General features: G+C 42.6%; 1 protein-coding gene across 1 annotated transcript in view; it reads right to left on the reverse strand.

The window, feature by feature from the left end:
• The window catches only part of CSMD1 (CUB and Sushi multiple domains 1), a 1,401,348-nt gene that overhangs the window by 311,747 nt on the left and 1,071,448 nt on the right, over window positions 1–18,153 (reverse strand). Inside the window, exon 32 of the mRNA XM_066607269.1 lies at window positions 12,741–12,854. Within this exon, the coding sequence (XP_066463366.1) occupies window positions 12,741–12,854 (114 nt within the window). The remainder of the gene's footprint in view (window positions 1–12,740; window positions 12,855–18,153) is intronic.

The following is an 18,153-nucleotide window of genomic DNA, read 5'->3' on the forward strand; positions in this document are numbered from 1 at the left end:
CGTGTTAGTCTCTGGTTTATATTGATGTAAAATTATTTAACAGCTTTTTTAGTCCTTCCTTTGTTATTCCGCCTGAAGAAGGAGGTTTTGAGCTCTAAAAGATTATATATAAAATGTTTCTGGTTAGCTAATAACGGTATCACTTCCTGAATACTTTTGTCTTTTTATACATTAGTATTTAACTCCAGTAATACACTAAAGATAAGCACTAGAGATGAGCGAACCTAGTCGTTTCAAGTAATTACTCAATCAAGCCCTGCGATTTTCGAGTACTTCCGTACTCGGGTGAAAAGATTCGGGGGGCGGGGGAGGCGTGGCGGAGCGGGGGGTTGCAGCGGGGAACAAGGGGGAGCCCTCTCTCTCTCCCTCTCCCCCCCACTCCCCGCTGCAACCCCCCACTCACCCACGGCGCCCCCCAAATCTTTTCGCCCGAGTACAGAAGTACTCGAAAATCGCGGCGCTCGGGCGAAAAAGGGGCGTGGCCGAGTAGGTTCGCTCATCCCTAATAAGCACTCATTGTACCTAAGTATCTACAGCATTATCAGCAGCTCAGACACAGCCTTCAATTAGTTGTGCAAAGTAATTTCAAAGCATTGTTTTGTTTTTTAGAATTCATTAACTACAACTGCCCTCAATGGCCTACATGCTAGCAACTAAGGCTACATTCACATCCATGTTGTGCTGTCCTCTTCTATGCTGCGAAATCCACAATATAAGCACACTGTAAAAACAGCATCACAGTGCAGCTACAATTTTAGTCCCGTCAATAAGTCACACATAACAATCATTTTACTTCAGTTCACATGTTCATCTTTCATTGTTATCCTGAAGGTAAGTAGAATTTAGTAAACCTGTTTACATATAATATACTGGTCACATATTTCCCCTGCTATCACAATCATCTCTTTTAGCTTTCATCCTCCAGCGTACCTCCTTAGTCTATTTTCGTCCAGATTTCTCTGATCTTAATAAAGATGATTTCTAGACAAGAGCTGCCTAATCTGAAAGAGGTTATGCTTTCAGATATGTATTCATACAAAGGAACATTTTATCACCTACTCACTTAGTTCTACAAAATTGCGACAAGACAAACGTGACTACCACAATCTTCTGTACATTAAATTTTGATTGAAGTTATAAATGGAATTCTTTGTGACTTTGGCATTTGAACAATCTGTTCAGAATAAGGGAACAGATCTATTGAAACTTTTTTATATTATTAAAATAGCTAAGATACGTGTAAAACTCCACAAAAGAAGACAAACCTTTGCTTCCACAGAAAAGTGCTGGCACCAGGGATATTTGTCAACCCGAGAAATTAAGTGGAGGGATCATTTGATCATTTTAGGTGAAGCTGAAGAGGGATAATATAATAAATACATTTCAGATAATGGTAGATCTGTGAAAATGATATTTGGAACATTTATAAAATTAAAACAAAAAAATGTTTAATGTTTGATAGAAGATAGGACTGAAACAGGCTGAATGATGTATTTATAACAGATTTAGAGGACGTTTTTTAGGTTACTTTTAAAGATTTGAAGAGGGACAGATGAATCACTTTAGGGTGGTCTAGGGGGGGGGGGGGGGTGAGACCATGTAAGTGTTATTCCGAAATGTTGTAGCATTTAAGATTAAACATACTTTGAAGTTTTCCTCTCCCAGCCCACAATATGATGATTGACAGGTCTCTCCCTATACACAAGCAGGGGGAGGAGCTTTCAGTCTACATGCTGCAGGTGGAGATTGTGTAGCATGACCTGCCTCTTTGATTCAAAAGTTCCATTCTTGAGACAAAATGGGGAACTTAAAAGTGTGTTTATTCCGAAATGCTGCAGCATTTCATAATAACACTTACATGGAGGCATTTTGCAGATGTGTCCCAATTCCTGCTGCCCATTGTTTGGGCAGCATGAACCCGGTGATAGTTTATTTTTAAAGTATATAAGCTGTGCTTATCAAACTACTAACGATGACCTGTCTGTCTGTATGTGCATAAGTGAGTGAGTTATATGCTTTGATCACATGACAGCGACATCATTAAAGGTCCTTCATCCGGAGTGAGTGAGTTACATGCTCTGCCACTGATCACATGATGGTGATGTCATGACAGGTCCTTCATGTCAAGTGAGTGAGTTACATGCTCTGCCCCTGATCACATGACAGTGACGTCATCACAGGTCCTGTAAGCACAGGGCTGCTGTCCGGCTAGGTGTTTATTAGTATTCCATAGCAACTGAGGCTACGGGGGTTGAAAGGGATGAAATACTAATGCTCACCGGACCTGTCATGATGTGATCAGTCCTCTGTGTGGGAGGAGTCTGGGGTTACAAGACCAGGGGGTGATCAGTGTGTGCAGGACTCTGCTGTGCTGCTTTTGATCCCTGTTGTATGAAGAATGTATGCAGCAAAGCTGTATGTGATGTATATGTAGCAGAGCTGTGTGTGACGTGCATATAGCAGAGCTGTGTGTGTGTGACATACATTCAGCAGAGCTGCTTGGCACATAGCGCCAGCAGAAACACTGGTACTATATAATTTCCTAATAATTACTAGTATCTTCTATATGTATAACACAAATAGACAGACTTGTTCTCTTAATTTTAGTTATTTCCAATATGTGTGTTAAATATTTACAACATGTCAAAGGGAGAAAGAGAGAAATGGGTTGAAAACTCTTAAAATCCTGGAACTGAAATTGTAGATTCAGTTAATAAAAAAAGAAACATGACATGACAAATAGAATTCTGGCATAGAGAAGAGCTGCATTAACCCTTTTCACTGCCAGGGGTTTTTGGACAGTTTGCAACTCCAGAAACCAGAACATTTTTACTTTTGATATGTACAGATGAATCCCAAATTACAGAATAAAATAAAAAAATGATACTAAACCCTCATACCCATGTAATTTCTGAATCTAGACACCTTACACGTAGTAAAGTGTCCCTTAGCACCTTCCGGAAAATTTGCATCAAAGGCTAATTTTTCATTACAAATACTTAAAAGTTTATATTAGTTGCAGAAAATTGGATGCACAATACCTGCTAAAAATTAAAATCAGCATGTGAAGGTTTTGGTCAACAGATTATCAACCATCCTTCCAAGTTTAATAGAAAAAGATTAATTATTATTTGAGAGGTGAAAACTCGGGAAACACCTTCTCTGTTTCTTACTTTATATGCGGAGAAGGCATTCGACTGAGAACATTGGGAGTACCTTAGGTGCTTTTGAAGTTTGGCTGCAGTGTTTTTTTTTACTTTTTTCAGAATGTCTCTTTACACCTCTTTGACTGCCCATGTTTATACATCAGGTTCCCCTTCAAAGCCCTTCAATATCTTAAATGGTACCTGACAGGAGTGCCCTTTCTTGCCGATGACTTTGCCCTGGTGATGGAGCCCTTTAACCAATTAATTTGCTCTTTCCCATGTGTTTCTGGCATTGGTATAAACAATACTGAGCACTGAATTGGTCTCTTCGGGAATCATGTAATATTAAGTCTAGCTACACTAGAAGCTTTTCTCTGTGCAGTCTCAATAATTATTGATGAGTTTAGCTCTGCGAGTTAGTATAAGATTAATGCCTCCAGGTCTCTGTCCCTTAACATGGCATATCTTTATCTACCCAATTAAAATTACAAGATGTTTTTCACTATAAATGGTCTAACAGCCAGATTCCTTATTTAAGTGTTACTCTTACCTATTCCTTAAGTCAACTAGGAGCTACTAATTTTAACCCCTTAGTGACGAAGCCTGTTTGCTCCTTAGTGATGGAGCCAAATTTTGGAAATCTGACGTGTGTCACTTAACATATCATAACTCCGTGAAGGTTTTGCATATCCAAGTGATTCTGACATTGTTTTTTGCCACATGTTGTACTTCATTTAGGTTGTAAAAATAGACCGATATAATTTGTGCATATTTATTAAAAGTGCCAATATTGGGAACATTTTTTTAAAAATTGTCATTTTTTCACATTTTCAACTGTAATAACGCAAATATGTTTATATATTTCCATCTGTTCACTTTATTCTGGACGCATGTTTGAAAAACTTTCGGTTTTTTTTTAACCATTTAGGAGACGTACAAATTTAATATTAATTATCAACATTTTGAAGAACACTTTATTTTCCGGCACCAAGCCAAGATTGCAAAGGCTCATGGGTGTCAGAATTATAGATAACCCCACAAATGACCCCATTTTAAAAACTACACCCCTTAATGTATTCACTAAGGGGGGTCAGGAGTATTTTGACCCCTCAGTTTCTTTTCAGGAATTAATGCAATTTAGAGTAGAAAAAATAATATTTCATATTTTTGCAAATACGTAATATTAAACAGAAGATTTTTTCTATAGTGCACATAAAAATGAGGATTTACACCTGTTTGTCCCGTGTTCAGAAACATAACCATTGTGGACCTAATCTTCTGTCCGTATGTACAACGGGACCAAAACTGAAAGGAGCAGCCTGTGGCTTTCAGATCAGACATTTTGCTTGAAGGCGTTTTAGGCCCTATCGCTCACTTGTAGACCCCTTGAGCGACCAAAGCGCGGAGGACCCCCACAAACAACCTCATTTTGGAAACTAGACCTCTTAGCGCATTAATCTAGGGGTGTACTGTGTATTTTGACCCAACAGTTTTTGAATGAATCAAAGCAAAGCAAAAGTAATTTTTTTTTTTTTTATCAATTATGTAATTTTAAAAACAGGTTTTTTTGGACAGCAAACATATGAATGGAGGCTTTCACCCCATAATGGATACCCCTGTTTGTCCCGTGTTCAGAAACATACCCATTGTGGCACTAATCTTCTGTCCGTATGAACAACGGGGCCAAAACTGAAAGGAGCAGCCTGTGGCTTTCAGATCAGACATTTTGCTTGAAGGCGTTTTAGGCCCTATCGCTCACTTGTAGACCCCTTGAGCGACCAAAGCGCGGAGGACCCCCACAAACAACCTCATTTTGGAAACTAGACCTCTTAGCGCATTAATCTAGGGGTGTACTGTGTATTTTGACCCAACAGTTTTTGAATGAATCAAAGCAAAGCAAAAGTAATTTTTTTTTTTTTATCAATTATGTAATTTTAAAAACAGTTTTTTTTGGACAGCAAACATATGAATGGAGGCTTTCACCCCATAATGGATACCCCTGTTTGTCCCGTGTTCAGAAACATACCCATTGTGGCCCTAATCTTCTGTCCGTATGAACAATGGGGCCCTAACCGAAAGGAGCAGCGGGTGGTTTTCAGAACAGACCTTTTGCTTGAAGGTGATTTAGGCCCCATTGCCCACTTGTAGACCCCTTGAGCGGCCAAAACAATAGAGAACCCCCACAAATGACCCCATAATAAAAACTAGACCCCTTAACGCATTCATCTAGCGGTGTACTGCGTATTTTGACTCCACCGTTTTTAAATGAAACGAAGCAAAGCAGAAGAAAAAAATTACGACTTTTGTTTTTTTGGCAATTATGTCATTTTAAAAATAGGTTTTTTTGTACAGCATACATAGGAATAAAAACTTTCACACCAAAATGGATACCCCCATTTGTCCCGTGTTCAGAAACATACCCATTGTGGCCCTAATCTTCTGTCTGGATACACAACGGTGCCCAAACTGAATGGAGCATCAAACTTTAACTGTCTTTTAACTGTTACGTGATCGCCATTATCCGTTGGATAATGGCGATCACATGACCGAAGACGCTCACCGCTCCCCCCGTGACATCTCCAAGCTCTTGGCTACCTTTAGTAGCCAGGAGCAAGGAGATTTTAAATTTCCTCTTGCCCTCCCCAGCTTCTGCGCTTGCGTCCGCCATTTTGGCGAAGGGTGCATTCGGCAAAACTGGGGAAAGGTCCACGGATAAGGATCCGATCCGTGACGGGAGGTGAAAATTTAGCTTTTTTTTACTTTTCCGTGATCGCCGTTATCCATTGGATAACGGCGATCACGTGACTGGAAAAAGCATACCATGGCACCCCATGAAATCTCCATTCTCTCAGCTACATTTAGTAGCCAGGTGCGGGGAGATTTTAAATTACCCCGCCAACCTGCGGCTTTTGCGCCTGCGGCTGCCATTTTGGCGGCGGACGCATGCAGAAAAGCCGGGCAAGGTCCACGGATAAATCTGGGGGCTTTAGGTACCTAATTTTATCTCCCTTCATGGATATGATCCATGAGGGGAAATGAAACAAACTTTTTTTTCTTTTTTTTTTTCACTTTTTAAACTTTTTTTTAACTTTTGCACGGATAGCAGCGATCATGTGACCGGTAACCGCATACAGCGGCTCCCGGTGACAGCTCCCTACTCTCGGTTACTCATACTAGCCGGGAGCAGGGAGTTTTTGAATTTCTTGGGCCTCCCGACTCTCTGCGCGTGCGCGTGACGTAATGCGTCTGGCACGCATGCGCAGACCCCCGCGGCAGGGCCGGGGAGAAGCAAGAAGATGCCGGACAGCGTGATGGAGCGGAGGTGAGTACTCTCAGCTCCCCTTACGGATCCGATCCATAAGGGGAGCTGAAACTTCAACTTTATTTAACTTTTTGTTAACTTTAACGCGATCGCCGGTATCCGGTGGATACCACCGATCGCGTTACCGAGGGTGGGGTCACCGGCAGCATGGAGCTATCACATCATGAGCCTGCAGGGCTTTATTTCCTAGAGGATGCAGGTTTCTACGTCCTCTAGGAGTTAAACCCAGCAGGCCAGGACGTAGAATCCCGATGGGGCCGTCACTAAGGGGTTAACACTCTATTATGCTCTTATAACCCAAAGCGCTATGTTATTTTTGCAATCTTCCCATAATTGTATCTAAAGCCATTTGGCAAATTGTATTTAAAGCATATTGCCACAGAGTCAGAAATTGTTGTTAGGAGGGCTAGGTTGCCCATGTACGAGGAATTATTATGATGCCTTACAATTACACTAAGGGCTCATGTCCACGAGTGTTTTTTCACGCAGCGCTGTGATGGGTCAGATGGAACTTACTGGTGGGTCATGAAAAATATTTAACGTTCCTCTTTTCAGTGATGTGCCAACTGTGTACCTGTCGTTTGTAGTTTGTAAATAAATCTCCATCCATAGACAGTTTTATATGTATATAAATCAAATTAGCATGAACATCCAGAAAAATGAAACCACTTTGCCCACTGCTATTTCTTCACGTCTAATTGGTCCAATCTAGAGAGAAGTAAATCTGCTCCTTCTTTTTGAATATCCCTGTTTATAGTACTTTGCTTTGCTATTGTATGTGCAATTTATAAATTTTGGTTTGTGTTGACCTCTTCATATATTTTCCCTACCCCTATTTTTGGTCCTCTTCGACCTTTGTTTTTTTTGCGTTTTTAGGTCTCCACACTTTTATTACATTTTTTTGTGCAGGTATCAAAGTACTTACAATGGTTTGTGCCAGTTCTACAGATATTCTCGGCTTCAACATGATTATTTCTCTTTTTGTTTTATTATCTCTGGGATGCAGCTTTATATTGGCTTTATAAGCAAACTACACATAGGTGATAGTCATCCATCTGCCCGCCCCCCCCTTTTTTTTTTAAAAGACACAAATTTGATGCTGGTAGAAATTCATGTATATTTGGTATAATAAATATTTTGCATAATATGAACTTAAAAATGCAGAAGTACTTGACTTTCATACTAAATACATTCATGTCACACAGAATGTTTCATATTGTAACACATAATTTTGGAGTAGTACATGATTTACATTCTTAATATCCTGCTACATTGTGACTGTAAAATTCACAGCAAGGGCTCAGTCAGACAAGTGTTTTTTTCACGCCTGTATCGGTGCATTAAAAAAACCCGCTGGAAACATGAAAAAAACACGAGACCGAAGCTAAAATTCACACATAAATAGTGCAGCCCCATTGAAAACAGTGGGAGAGGATCGCTATCCCCGGCTGCGGCTGTGACAGCTACAGCAGGGGATTCCTTGGATGTAACACCCCTGGATTCTGTCACATCCAGGAGTTTCACCTTGTTGTCAATGGGGCCAGCAGCAGCAGTGCCCGCCCAATTGAAAACATAGGGAGAAGATCGCACTCCTCTGCCACTGCTGTGACAGCTATGGCAGGGGATTCCTTCATCGACACAGGGAGTTCTCTCATCACTGAACACTGTGATCAGTGATGAGGGGACTCCCTGCGGCGAGGATTTTCGGGGAGGGCCTTGAAATATAAGCTCTGCCATGAAAATAAGTCCTAGCTGCAGAAAAAAAAATACATCACCTAGAAGTGCTGTTCGGGTCTGGCACATCTTCTCCCCTAGAAGACTTGGGTCTTCATTTCTCCTGGCCGGGGATTGAAATATCCCCGCCTCCTAGAAGCACTGCCTCTGATTGGCTGAGCACAGTGACCAATCACAGCCATTCAATCAATGAAAGGCTGTGATTGGTCACAGTGCTCAGCCAATCAGAGGGCATAGCGCTGGCAGTGATTTTTCAATCCCTGGCCAGAAGAAATGAAGAAGCACAGTGTTGGGGATCCGGGAAGAAGATGCAGCGGAGCCCCAGACAGTGCTTCTAAGTAATGTATTTTTTATTTCTTTTTTCCTACAGCTAGGGCTTATTTTCGGGGTAGGGTGTATATTTTTAAGCCACCCCCCCCTTCCTGCAAATACCTGCAGGGGTTGCCTTCATCCCACTGCAGTGCCAGCCTCATTGAAAGCAATGGGAGAAGATCACTGCTGTGAGAGCTGTGGCAGGTGATTCCTTCATCCCCACATTACTGAACACTGTGACAGTGCTGTCACAGTGTTCAGTGATGATAGGACTCCCCACAAGGATGGAGGAATCCCCTCCCACAGCTGTCATAGCAGTGGCAGAGGAGCGAAATCTTCTCCCTATGTTTTCAATAGGGAGGAAGGCTCCGCTTTAAAAAACCCTGTCCCATCTTTTGCAGGTGCAAATTTTTTGCACTTGTAAAAAACGGACATGTGACCACTTCCCTTGGAAAGCATAGGTTTTAATAGAACCGTTTTCAAAATGCGTTTTTACATGTGTGAAAAAAATGCTTGTCTGACTGAGCCCTAAAAATCGTTATTGTGTCTAGTGAATTTTTACTGTATGCTTTAATATTCCTTCATTAGTTGAATGATTCACATACAAAAGTTTTCCAAACCTACACCAAGGACAGTATAAGGGAAACAAACTGCATACGGCTTTCTCACAACCCATTAACAAGCTATAGATTGTTTCATGATAAACATTGGCTTACATCCGATAGGAAAACTACTCTATTAACTACAGTAAACAGCTGTCTACAGTTTGTCAATGGGCTGTAAACAGAATGTTGGCTGCCCTCTTGTATGTTTGAATGACTACTACTTAAAAGTTTATTTAGAAAATGCATATAATAGAATTCCCTAGTATTAACATCTCAATACTGTACCTATAAAAGAGACAAATATTTAAATCATCTTTGCATATTAAATACATATACAAGTACAAGGTCTAACAAGGTTTATTCCTAACTAGTTGAATGTCTTTCAGTCATTTATTACTATACCTTTAATAGGAAGATTTATCAGCTTTTTCGTTACTTAATTTAATAGAGATATTATCTTTGTGTTTGTCATTAGAATGTTATATCTTTTCTGGAAACTGCAACAGATTTTCAAGCTATGTATCACCTCTAATTTACTAGCTGAAAAGTTATGTACTCATTCCAATAAATGATATATGAACATTTTGTAGTCCTTTACTAGGTGGAAAATTAGACAACATTATCTTTGGCTTTATATTTTTTTAATTATTTTTTTCTTTTCCTTTATTGTTATACAAATGTAATAAAATTGTAATGTTAAATCTGAAAAAGTAAACAGTTAAAAGAACTGCAGAAAATAAAATTGATGCTTCAAAAATGTGACTATAGGCAATTATTTTAAGAATAACAGTACCAGTGGAGAAACATACTGTGTTAGGGTTAAGTCAGATGAATGAGGTTTTTTGCGCACCTATGTGCGCAAAAAAAAAAAAAGTGCTTTGTGCATGTTCAAAATGCACATGACCATAGATCTGTGGCGATTGCTTTCAATGGGGCCGGCGCTACTACCGCTGGCCCCATTAAAAGCAATAGAATGCAGGTAACCCCTGCAGTGATTTTCGGGGAAGGGCTTTAAATATAAGCTCTTCCCTGAAATTCATCCCTAGCTGCTGTAGAAAAAAAAAATCACTTCTCCGCTGCTGTCTGGGCTCTGGCGCGTCTTCTCTCTGGCATCCTGGCACCAATCTAATGCACTTTCTCCTGCCAGGGGATTTAAAAATTCCTAGCCCCTTGAATGTGCCTGTGTCTGATTGGCTGAGTGATCAGCCAATCACAGGCAGTGCTCAGCCATTCATTGAATGACAGCTGAGTGCTGCCTGTGATTTGTCAGAGCGCTCAGCCAATCAGAGGCAGCGTTCAGCCATTCATTGAATTCAATGAATGGCTGAGCATTGCCTCCGATTGGCTGAGCGCTGTGACCAATCACAGGCAGCGCTCAGCCATTGAATGACAGAGGCAGTGCTATCTGGAAGCAGGGATTTTTCAATCCCTGGCCACCAGAAGACAGATGAAGCAGTGCCGGAGCTCCGACAGCGCTGCTAGGTAAGTAAATGCTTTTTTTTTTCTACAGCTAGGGATGATTTTGAGGGAAGGGCTTATATTTAATGTCCTTCCTTGACAATTACTGTGGGGGTTTCCTGCCTCCCATTGCTTTCAATGGGTCCGATGGCAGCAGTGCTGACTCCATTTAATGCAATGGGAGAACATTGCATTCCTTTACCACAGCTGTCACAGCTGTTGCAGGGGTTTCCTTCATCACCGCAGGGAGTCCCACCATCACTGAACACTGTGTCAGTGCTGTCACAGTGTTCAATGGTAGGGGGACTCCCCGAGAGGAATCTTTATGTGCAGCATGGACCTTCCCGGCGCATGGATGTCCTATCTTTTGCAGGTGCATGATTTTGCGGACATGTGAACACATCATAGGGAACCAATGGTTCTATCAGATGTGCTTTTTTTGTGCACATAGGCGTGTGCAAAGAAAAGCTTGTCTGACTTCGCCCTTATATTGTGTAAAAGAAATGGTGCTTTTTAAATTTAATACAATACCATCTGTAATGTGATACAGGCAGGAATGATGACAGTTATTTAAAGTCATTAGTATAAGTTTATTATTCCATATTTAAACTGCATTATTTATATTCAAAATTCTTGAGTTCTTAATACAGAAACTTTAGGGAGTTGTCTTATTTAAAAGAGCTTTATTCAAATAACCTATAAGTAAATCCTGAGCTAACAGAGTGGAGAGCAGTTATAATGGGTATTACTTGCCTGGAAGTAACCAACACATTTATACACTATATGGACAAAAGTATTTGGACACTGCATGTTTTTCAGAAAAAGTGCCTTATTATTTTCTTTAGTAACGTGTCGGCCCTCATTTCCCTTGTATTACAGCGGCAACACGTCGAGGCATACTTTCCACAAGTTCTCTAAGTCTGGGCAGGAATAGCTCGCCATTCCTCATGCGAGGCTGTGAGAAGAGATTGTTGTGAAGATGGGCATGGGTGGCGGTGTCGTACTCGTCGCTCCAGTTCATCCCACAAGGGCTCGATCGGATGAATGAATAGTTATTACAAAATGAGCAGCTTTTTATTTTACCCATGCCCTTCCCAGTGTACCATTCGGCAAACTCAGTATTTGCATATTTGCTGATTTTCTGTAGTGTCCAAATACTTTTTTCCATATAGTGTATCACACAGCTGATAATTTCCAATGAGAACTGTGTAGTGCTTTATTCATCCTGTGGTAGTGCTGCAGCAAAATTAGAAACTTCTTGTCGTATTCCACTACTGATTACTGGTGATCACTGGGGGTCCAGCAGTGGTATAACCTGAAATAAGCTATCCCACCCACATATATATTGACAAAGATCTACCTATGGCTTTGGCTGCACAGAAACTTAAGGAGTAGATAAACTGTTGTCTTATTCCAAAAGTAACCCGCAGAATACTGAAAGTAGTCAAGTTTATTTATGGAAAAATAACATAATTCTAAAGTGGTACAACAGTCAAAGTGACCCCTCAGTCCCACGGTCAAAAAAATTGGTCTTGGAACCAAACGGGGAGTAATATTGCCTGCCACTGTCTGTTTGTGGTGCTCCGCTGTGGATCAGCCAGTTCTCAGGCCCCTTTCTGGTCTTCCAAGAAAGCCGCACCACTTTCCTCACCAGCTGATGCACTGTGTGCACTGCTAGTCTGAGACACTGCACACTGCTCTTTTACATGGGCAGTGCTGGCCAATCAGAGCAGCGTGTAGTGTCTTAGACTACCAATGTACAGTGCATCAAGTAGTTAAAGAAGCACTGCTGCCATTTTGGATGACCCTGGAAAGTGGCCCAAGAACTTAAGAACTGGTTGATCCACAGTAAATGCTGCAATGGATGGTGGCAGGTGATACTACTGCTTTCCTCTGGTCACAGGACATAAAAAATTTTTTTGGGCCAAAATTATTCACCTTTTTTTAACCCATGAACTATTATGAAGGGTAGAATTACCCTGTCTGCAACAAAATATCTATATATAAAATAATATGCTTGAAATATAATTTTCATGAAACTAAAAATACCACCAGCCTGAAAAGCTCCTATTACCTACTAAAAATATATTTAATATTGTAATTGAAATTGTCGAGAATGTGAATATTATAGGTATAAGAAGATAAATAATTTACTTTACTAACCTGTATGGCTGCCAGAGAGAGAACTGAGTAGTCTTGACTGTGAGTGGGCTCCATCAAAAAGTTCTACTAGATCATTTAATGATGTCTGGAAATATGCAAATTGGCCAAATACAACTAGAATGGTAAAAAAGGTAGAAAAATATTCATATATCTTTTTTAAATCATTTATACTTGGTAACTGAAATGTAAAAAAAATTGTAAAACATAAATTGGAAGAACCTCCAAACGTATTATGACATTGACCATGTTAACAACCTTCTATCAAAGGGTTATATTTCCTTGAGCTCTGAGCATCATTCATACTTGCAAAATACTGACCAAAACGCATCCATGTAAAAGTTGTCTTAAGTTAGTTTAATGCATAGTATGTTAAGGAAAAACATTGGGGCAGATTTATTGTCTAAAACTAAGGGCTCAGTCACATGGGCGCATCCGGGCACCGACGTGCCCGTGTTAATGCAGGATAGGACGGCCGCACTGCAGGTACGGACGACTCTCCGCACCGCCAGAAGAAAGAACACATGACCGGCTCCATTGACAGCCATGTGTTCTTTCTTCCAGCGATGCGGAGAGTGGTCCGCACCTGCAGTGCGGCCGTCTTCTTCGTGCAGTAACATGTGCGCCTGAGCCCTTAGAGTGAATACTTAGACTAAACAGTCTTAAAATGTGCCAGATTTATCACAATAAGGCCTTACTGTGCAATCAAGTCCCGACTACTGCGTATCGGTAAAAAAATATACTGCAGTGCGTAAATCCTTGGAATGACTGTTAATGCTTAAATAGAGGCAACTATCTTCTTTTCCCGATGTTGGATGCAGCTAAAATCCCTCCCCCTACCTATTTTTCAGCTTCCATAGAAGTCTATGGGAGCTTCCAGCGTATCTTGGCAAAAGATAGGGCAAGAACTATCCTTGGACGCAGCATATAAAAAGTGCTATTTTTCCCAGCGCATTTTTTTTACATTGGAATCCAATGCTTCAGATGGTCGCGATTTTTACCAGATTTTTTGACGCCACTGAATAGCGGCGTTTATATAGTTGTGTGTGTAAGGGTGAATACGCACTGGTGATGTGATAGCTTTGCGATGCGAGAGTGAGTGAAAACGCATGATTAGGAAACCAATGATTTTCAATGATTTCATTCTCATTTGCGATGTTTTCACAGTAACCTCACATCGCAAAATAGAATCTGCGATATCGCCCATTGTTTTCAATGGGGCCAGCGGCAGCAGTGCTAGCCCCACTGAAAACATAAAGAGTACATTATGCTCCCCTGACACAGCTGTGACAGCTATGGCAGGGGATTTTTTCATAATCTCTCTGAGGAGAAGGGAAACAGACAAACAGGGGACCTCAGAAGCCAGTTGGTTTATGAATATACTGACCTCTATTGTGCCTTGACGCATAGGGAATTTTAACCCCTTGGGTGCAGGATATTTTTAAGCAATAGCTGCACAATTGCTTAATACACAGTGCTGTGGTTATGGGAGCAAGGAACCTGACATCGAAATAGAAATGGGTTTGCATGGGCATTAGCATCCCTACTCACAGTTTAACCCCTACCTCCTCAAAGTGTTCCCCTTGACCGAAGGTTTGTGTCTGATATGTATTATCAATCAGGGGTGTTCACTGGTATATCCAAGACCCCTTTTTTTACAGTCTGTTGGCAATAAAATATAAAAGGCTAACACTTTAATCCTGGCTCTTCATCTCTGACAATGAAGAGTGGACAAATTATTAAAACACAAGGGATATTTAATGATACGCAAAAGGTACATACTGCACTTTGTCTATTATTTCTGAATTAAATAGTGTCCATCTCTAAGTCCTTTGACGAGGGGGACTTCTTGAGAGGAAGAGTAAGACTAAGCCTTCCCGATCTATTGACCGTACATAATCAGCGATTGGAACCTACCATTCCATATACCACATAGACATTGATGAAGGGATTGGTTGTTTGGGACCAGTCGGGTAGTATGGCTACGGAATAACGAGTATTCCTTGGAGCCAGGGGAGATTTTGATTCATATCTATTCACAACCCCAGGTCTCGTTGCCTCAATCTATATGTTTTGGTCTGTCCAGTTTTTATTTTCAGTTTCTCTAATAAAGTTAGTAGATTTTAATTAATTTCTTCACCGGTGACTAGTTCTAATTGTAATTTGAGGAAATTTACTGTCTCTGTGACATATTTTAGGTGCATTTGTTTAAATCATTGGGGTTCTTTTGAAAACGCAGCTGCTGCAAAGTATGATATTCTTGTATTCACATATCCTGTCCAAGTCAGATTCACAATATTTATTAGTTTTTTGGAAAAGTCATGAATGCAACTTTAGTCCAATTATCTCTTTTGCTAACAAGGATTGTCTTTTAGGCTGCATTCACATGAACATATATCAGCTCGGTTTTCACGCCGAGCCGATATACGTTGTGCTCGTGTGCAGAGGAGGAGGATGGAAGAGCCAGGAGCAGGAACTGAGCTCCCGCCCCCTCTCTGCCTCCTCTCCGCCCCTCTACACTATTTGCAATGGGGAGAGGTGGGACGGGGCGGGGCTAATTCTCGGAACTTAGCCCCACCCCTGCCCCACCTCCTTTCATTGCAAATAGTGCACAGGGGCGGAGAGGAGGCAGAGAGGGGGCGGGAGCTCAGTTCCTGCTCCTGGCTCTTCCAGCCTCCCCCCTCTGCAGATGAGGACAACGTATATCGGCTCGGCGTGAAAACCGAGCCGATATACGTTCGTGGGAATGCACCCTAAGCATGTATATACTTTTCCTGTTTCTAGCAGCTAAACAATTGGTGGTATTTTAGGAAAAAAAAATATGCCTCTAGGTTCTATCCAATGCATAGCCATTTTGTAAACAAGTAGCGATCTTCTGTGACTCTTTTCACTACATTCATTTGTCCTCTTTCTGGAGGATTTGTGGTAGAGATGAGCGAGCACACTTGTCCGAGCTTGATGCTCGTTCGAGTATTAGGGTACTCAAGATGCTCGTTACTCGAGACGAACACCATGCGGTACTCGAGTCAATTGCATTTCCTTCCCCGCACGTTTAGCGCCATTTTCTAGCCAATAGACATGCGTGAAACGCATTACCACTTCCTGCTGTGACGTGCCAGCCCTCCCCCCCCCCCACAGTAGTGAGTTGCTGGGCCGATCAGGTGACCGCCGAGTATTTAAACTGGTCCCACCCACGGCTCGCCTCAGACGCATGCTGGCAGAGGTTAGGGAAAGTGCTGCTGCTGATATAGGGACAGTGTTAGAGTAGGATCCTGTCGTCAATAACCCCAACGGTCCTTCTTAGGGCTACTCCTCATAGTGTGCATTACTGTTGTGGCTGGCTGGGAGCAGTAGTGCACCAATTTGGTTTTATTAGGCATCTAGGGCTGTGCAGGCCATTTCAGCTATACTGTTCTGTGTGTGCAGTGCATAAGGCAGAGTGTAGGGACACAGCTACTTATATAGGGAAAGTTATACAGTCTGCATGATCCTCTGTACAAGAACCCCAACAGTCCTTTTCAGGGCTACATCTCACCGTGTGCATTATAGTTGTGGCTGGCTGGGAGCAGTAGTGCATCAATTTTTGTATTACGCATCTAGGCCTGTTCCCAGCCTTTCAGTAATAGCGTTCTCAGCCTGCAGTGGTGTACAACCAGCTCTCACCGTGACACTACACTCTAACATTTCCTGGCCTACTGCAAACTACTTCAGTTATACCGTTCTGTGTCTGCAGTGCATTAGACAGAAGTCTCACCGCTAAACAGTACTGCAATATTTGCTGGGCCACTGCAAAGTATTTCAGCTCTGCCGCTGTGCAGAGCGTCTCACAATACCCTTTCCTTGGTGGGGTTGAGATAGCCGCAGTTTTCAGCACTATCCACTGGCTTTAGAGTCTTCTCCCACTCCACACAGCCTCTATTATCTACTAGCAGTAAATTACCCCTAGGTATCAGCACAAGACAGCGGGTTAATTTTTTCAAGTCAGAGCATAGAGCCTCCGCTATCTACAAGTCTCTGTGTGCGGTGAATTAAGCTACAGTTGTCATTGCTGTACAGTGGGGTAATTTATTTGGGCCCTGCTCTATTCTTAATCTGCCATGATGAGGAGTAGAGGTAAGGGTCAAGGACACGGGCGTCCAAGTGAGCGTGTGGGCACAGGCCGAGTTCCTGGGTGTGGTGAATCACAGCCGGCTGCTGCGGGATTAGGAGAGAGGCAAGTTTCTGGGCTCCCCAGCTTCATATCACAATTTACAGGTCCACGTGGTAGACCTTTATTACAAACAGGAGCAGGTCCTGTCGTGGAAGGCAGAAAACGCGTCCAGCAATGTATCGACCAGCCAGTCCTCTACGCATTCCACTACTCCCGGCCTAGGGACTGCAACTCTGAATCCTCTGGCTGCTGCTCCTTACTCCCAGCCTCCTCACTCCATGAAAAGGACATATTCTGAGCAGGCAGACTCCCAGGAACTGTTCTCGTGTCTCTGCCATGAATGGGAAAAAATGGTTCCTCTCTCACCTGAGGAGTTTGTCGTGACCGATACCCAACCTTTGGAAAGTTCCCGGAGTCCGGGTGATGAGGCTGGGGATTTCCGGAAACTGTCTCAAGAGCTTTTTGTGGATGAAAATGATGAGACACAGTTGTCTGTCAGTGAGGTAGTAGTGAGGGCAGTAGGTCTGAGGGAGGAGCACACAGAGGATTCGGAGGGAGAGCAGTTGGACGATGAGGTGACTGACTCCCCTGGTTTGCTAAGCCTACTGAGGACAGGGCTTCAGAGGGGGAGGCAAGTGCAGCAGCAGGACAGGTTGGAAGAGGCAGTGGAGTGGCCAGGGGTAGAGGCAGGGCCAGAGCAAAGAATCCCCCCAACTGTTTCCCAAAGCACCCCCTCGAGGCAAGCCTTCGTGCAGAGGGCTAGGTATTCAAAAGTGCGGATGTTTTTTTAGTGAGAGCGCGGACGGTCGACGAACAGTGGTGTGCAACCTGTGTCGCACCAAGATCAGCTGGGGAGCCACCACCACCAGCCTCACCACCAGCAGCATGTGCAGGCATATGATGGGCAAGCACCCCACAAGGTGGGACGAAGGCCATTCACCGCTTCCGGGTCACACCACTGCCTCTTCCCCTGTGCCCCAACCTGCCACACAGATCCAATCCCCCTCCCAGGATGCAGGCACGAGCGCCTCCTGGCCTGCACCCACACCCTCACCTCCGTCCTCCACTCCATCCAGCAATGTCTCTCAGAGTTCAGCTGTCGCTAACACAAGCGTTTGAGCAAAAGCACAAATACGCCACCACCCAACTGCATGGACAAGCTTTAAATGTGCACATTGCCAAATTAATCAGCCTGAAGATGCTGCCGTACAGGCATGTGGAAACGGAGGCTTTCAAAAACATGATGTCGTCGGCGGTCCAGCGCTA

This window comes from Eleutherodactylus coqui, chromosome 1, assembly GCF_035609145.1.
Source record: "Eleutherodactylus coqui strain aEleCoq1 chromosome 1, aEleCoq1.hap1, whole genome shotgun sequence".
NCBI classification, from domain to species: domain Eukaryota; kingdom Metazoa; phylum Chordata; class Amphibia; order Anura; family Eleutherodactylidae; genus Eleutherodactylus; species Eleutherodactylus coqui.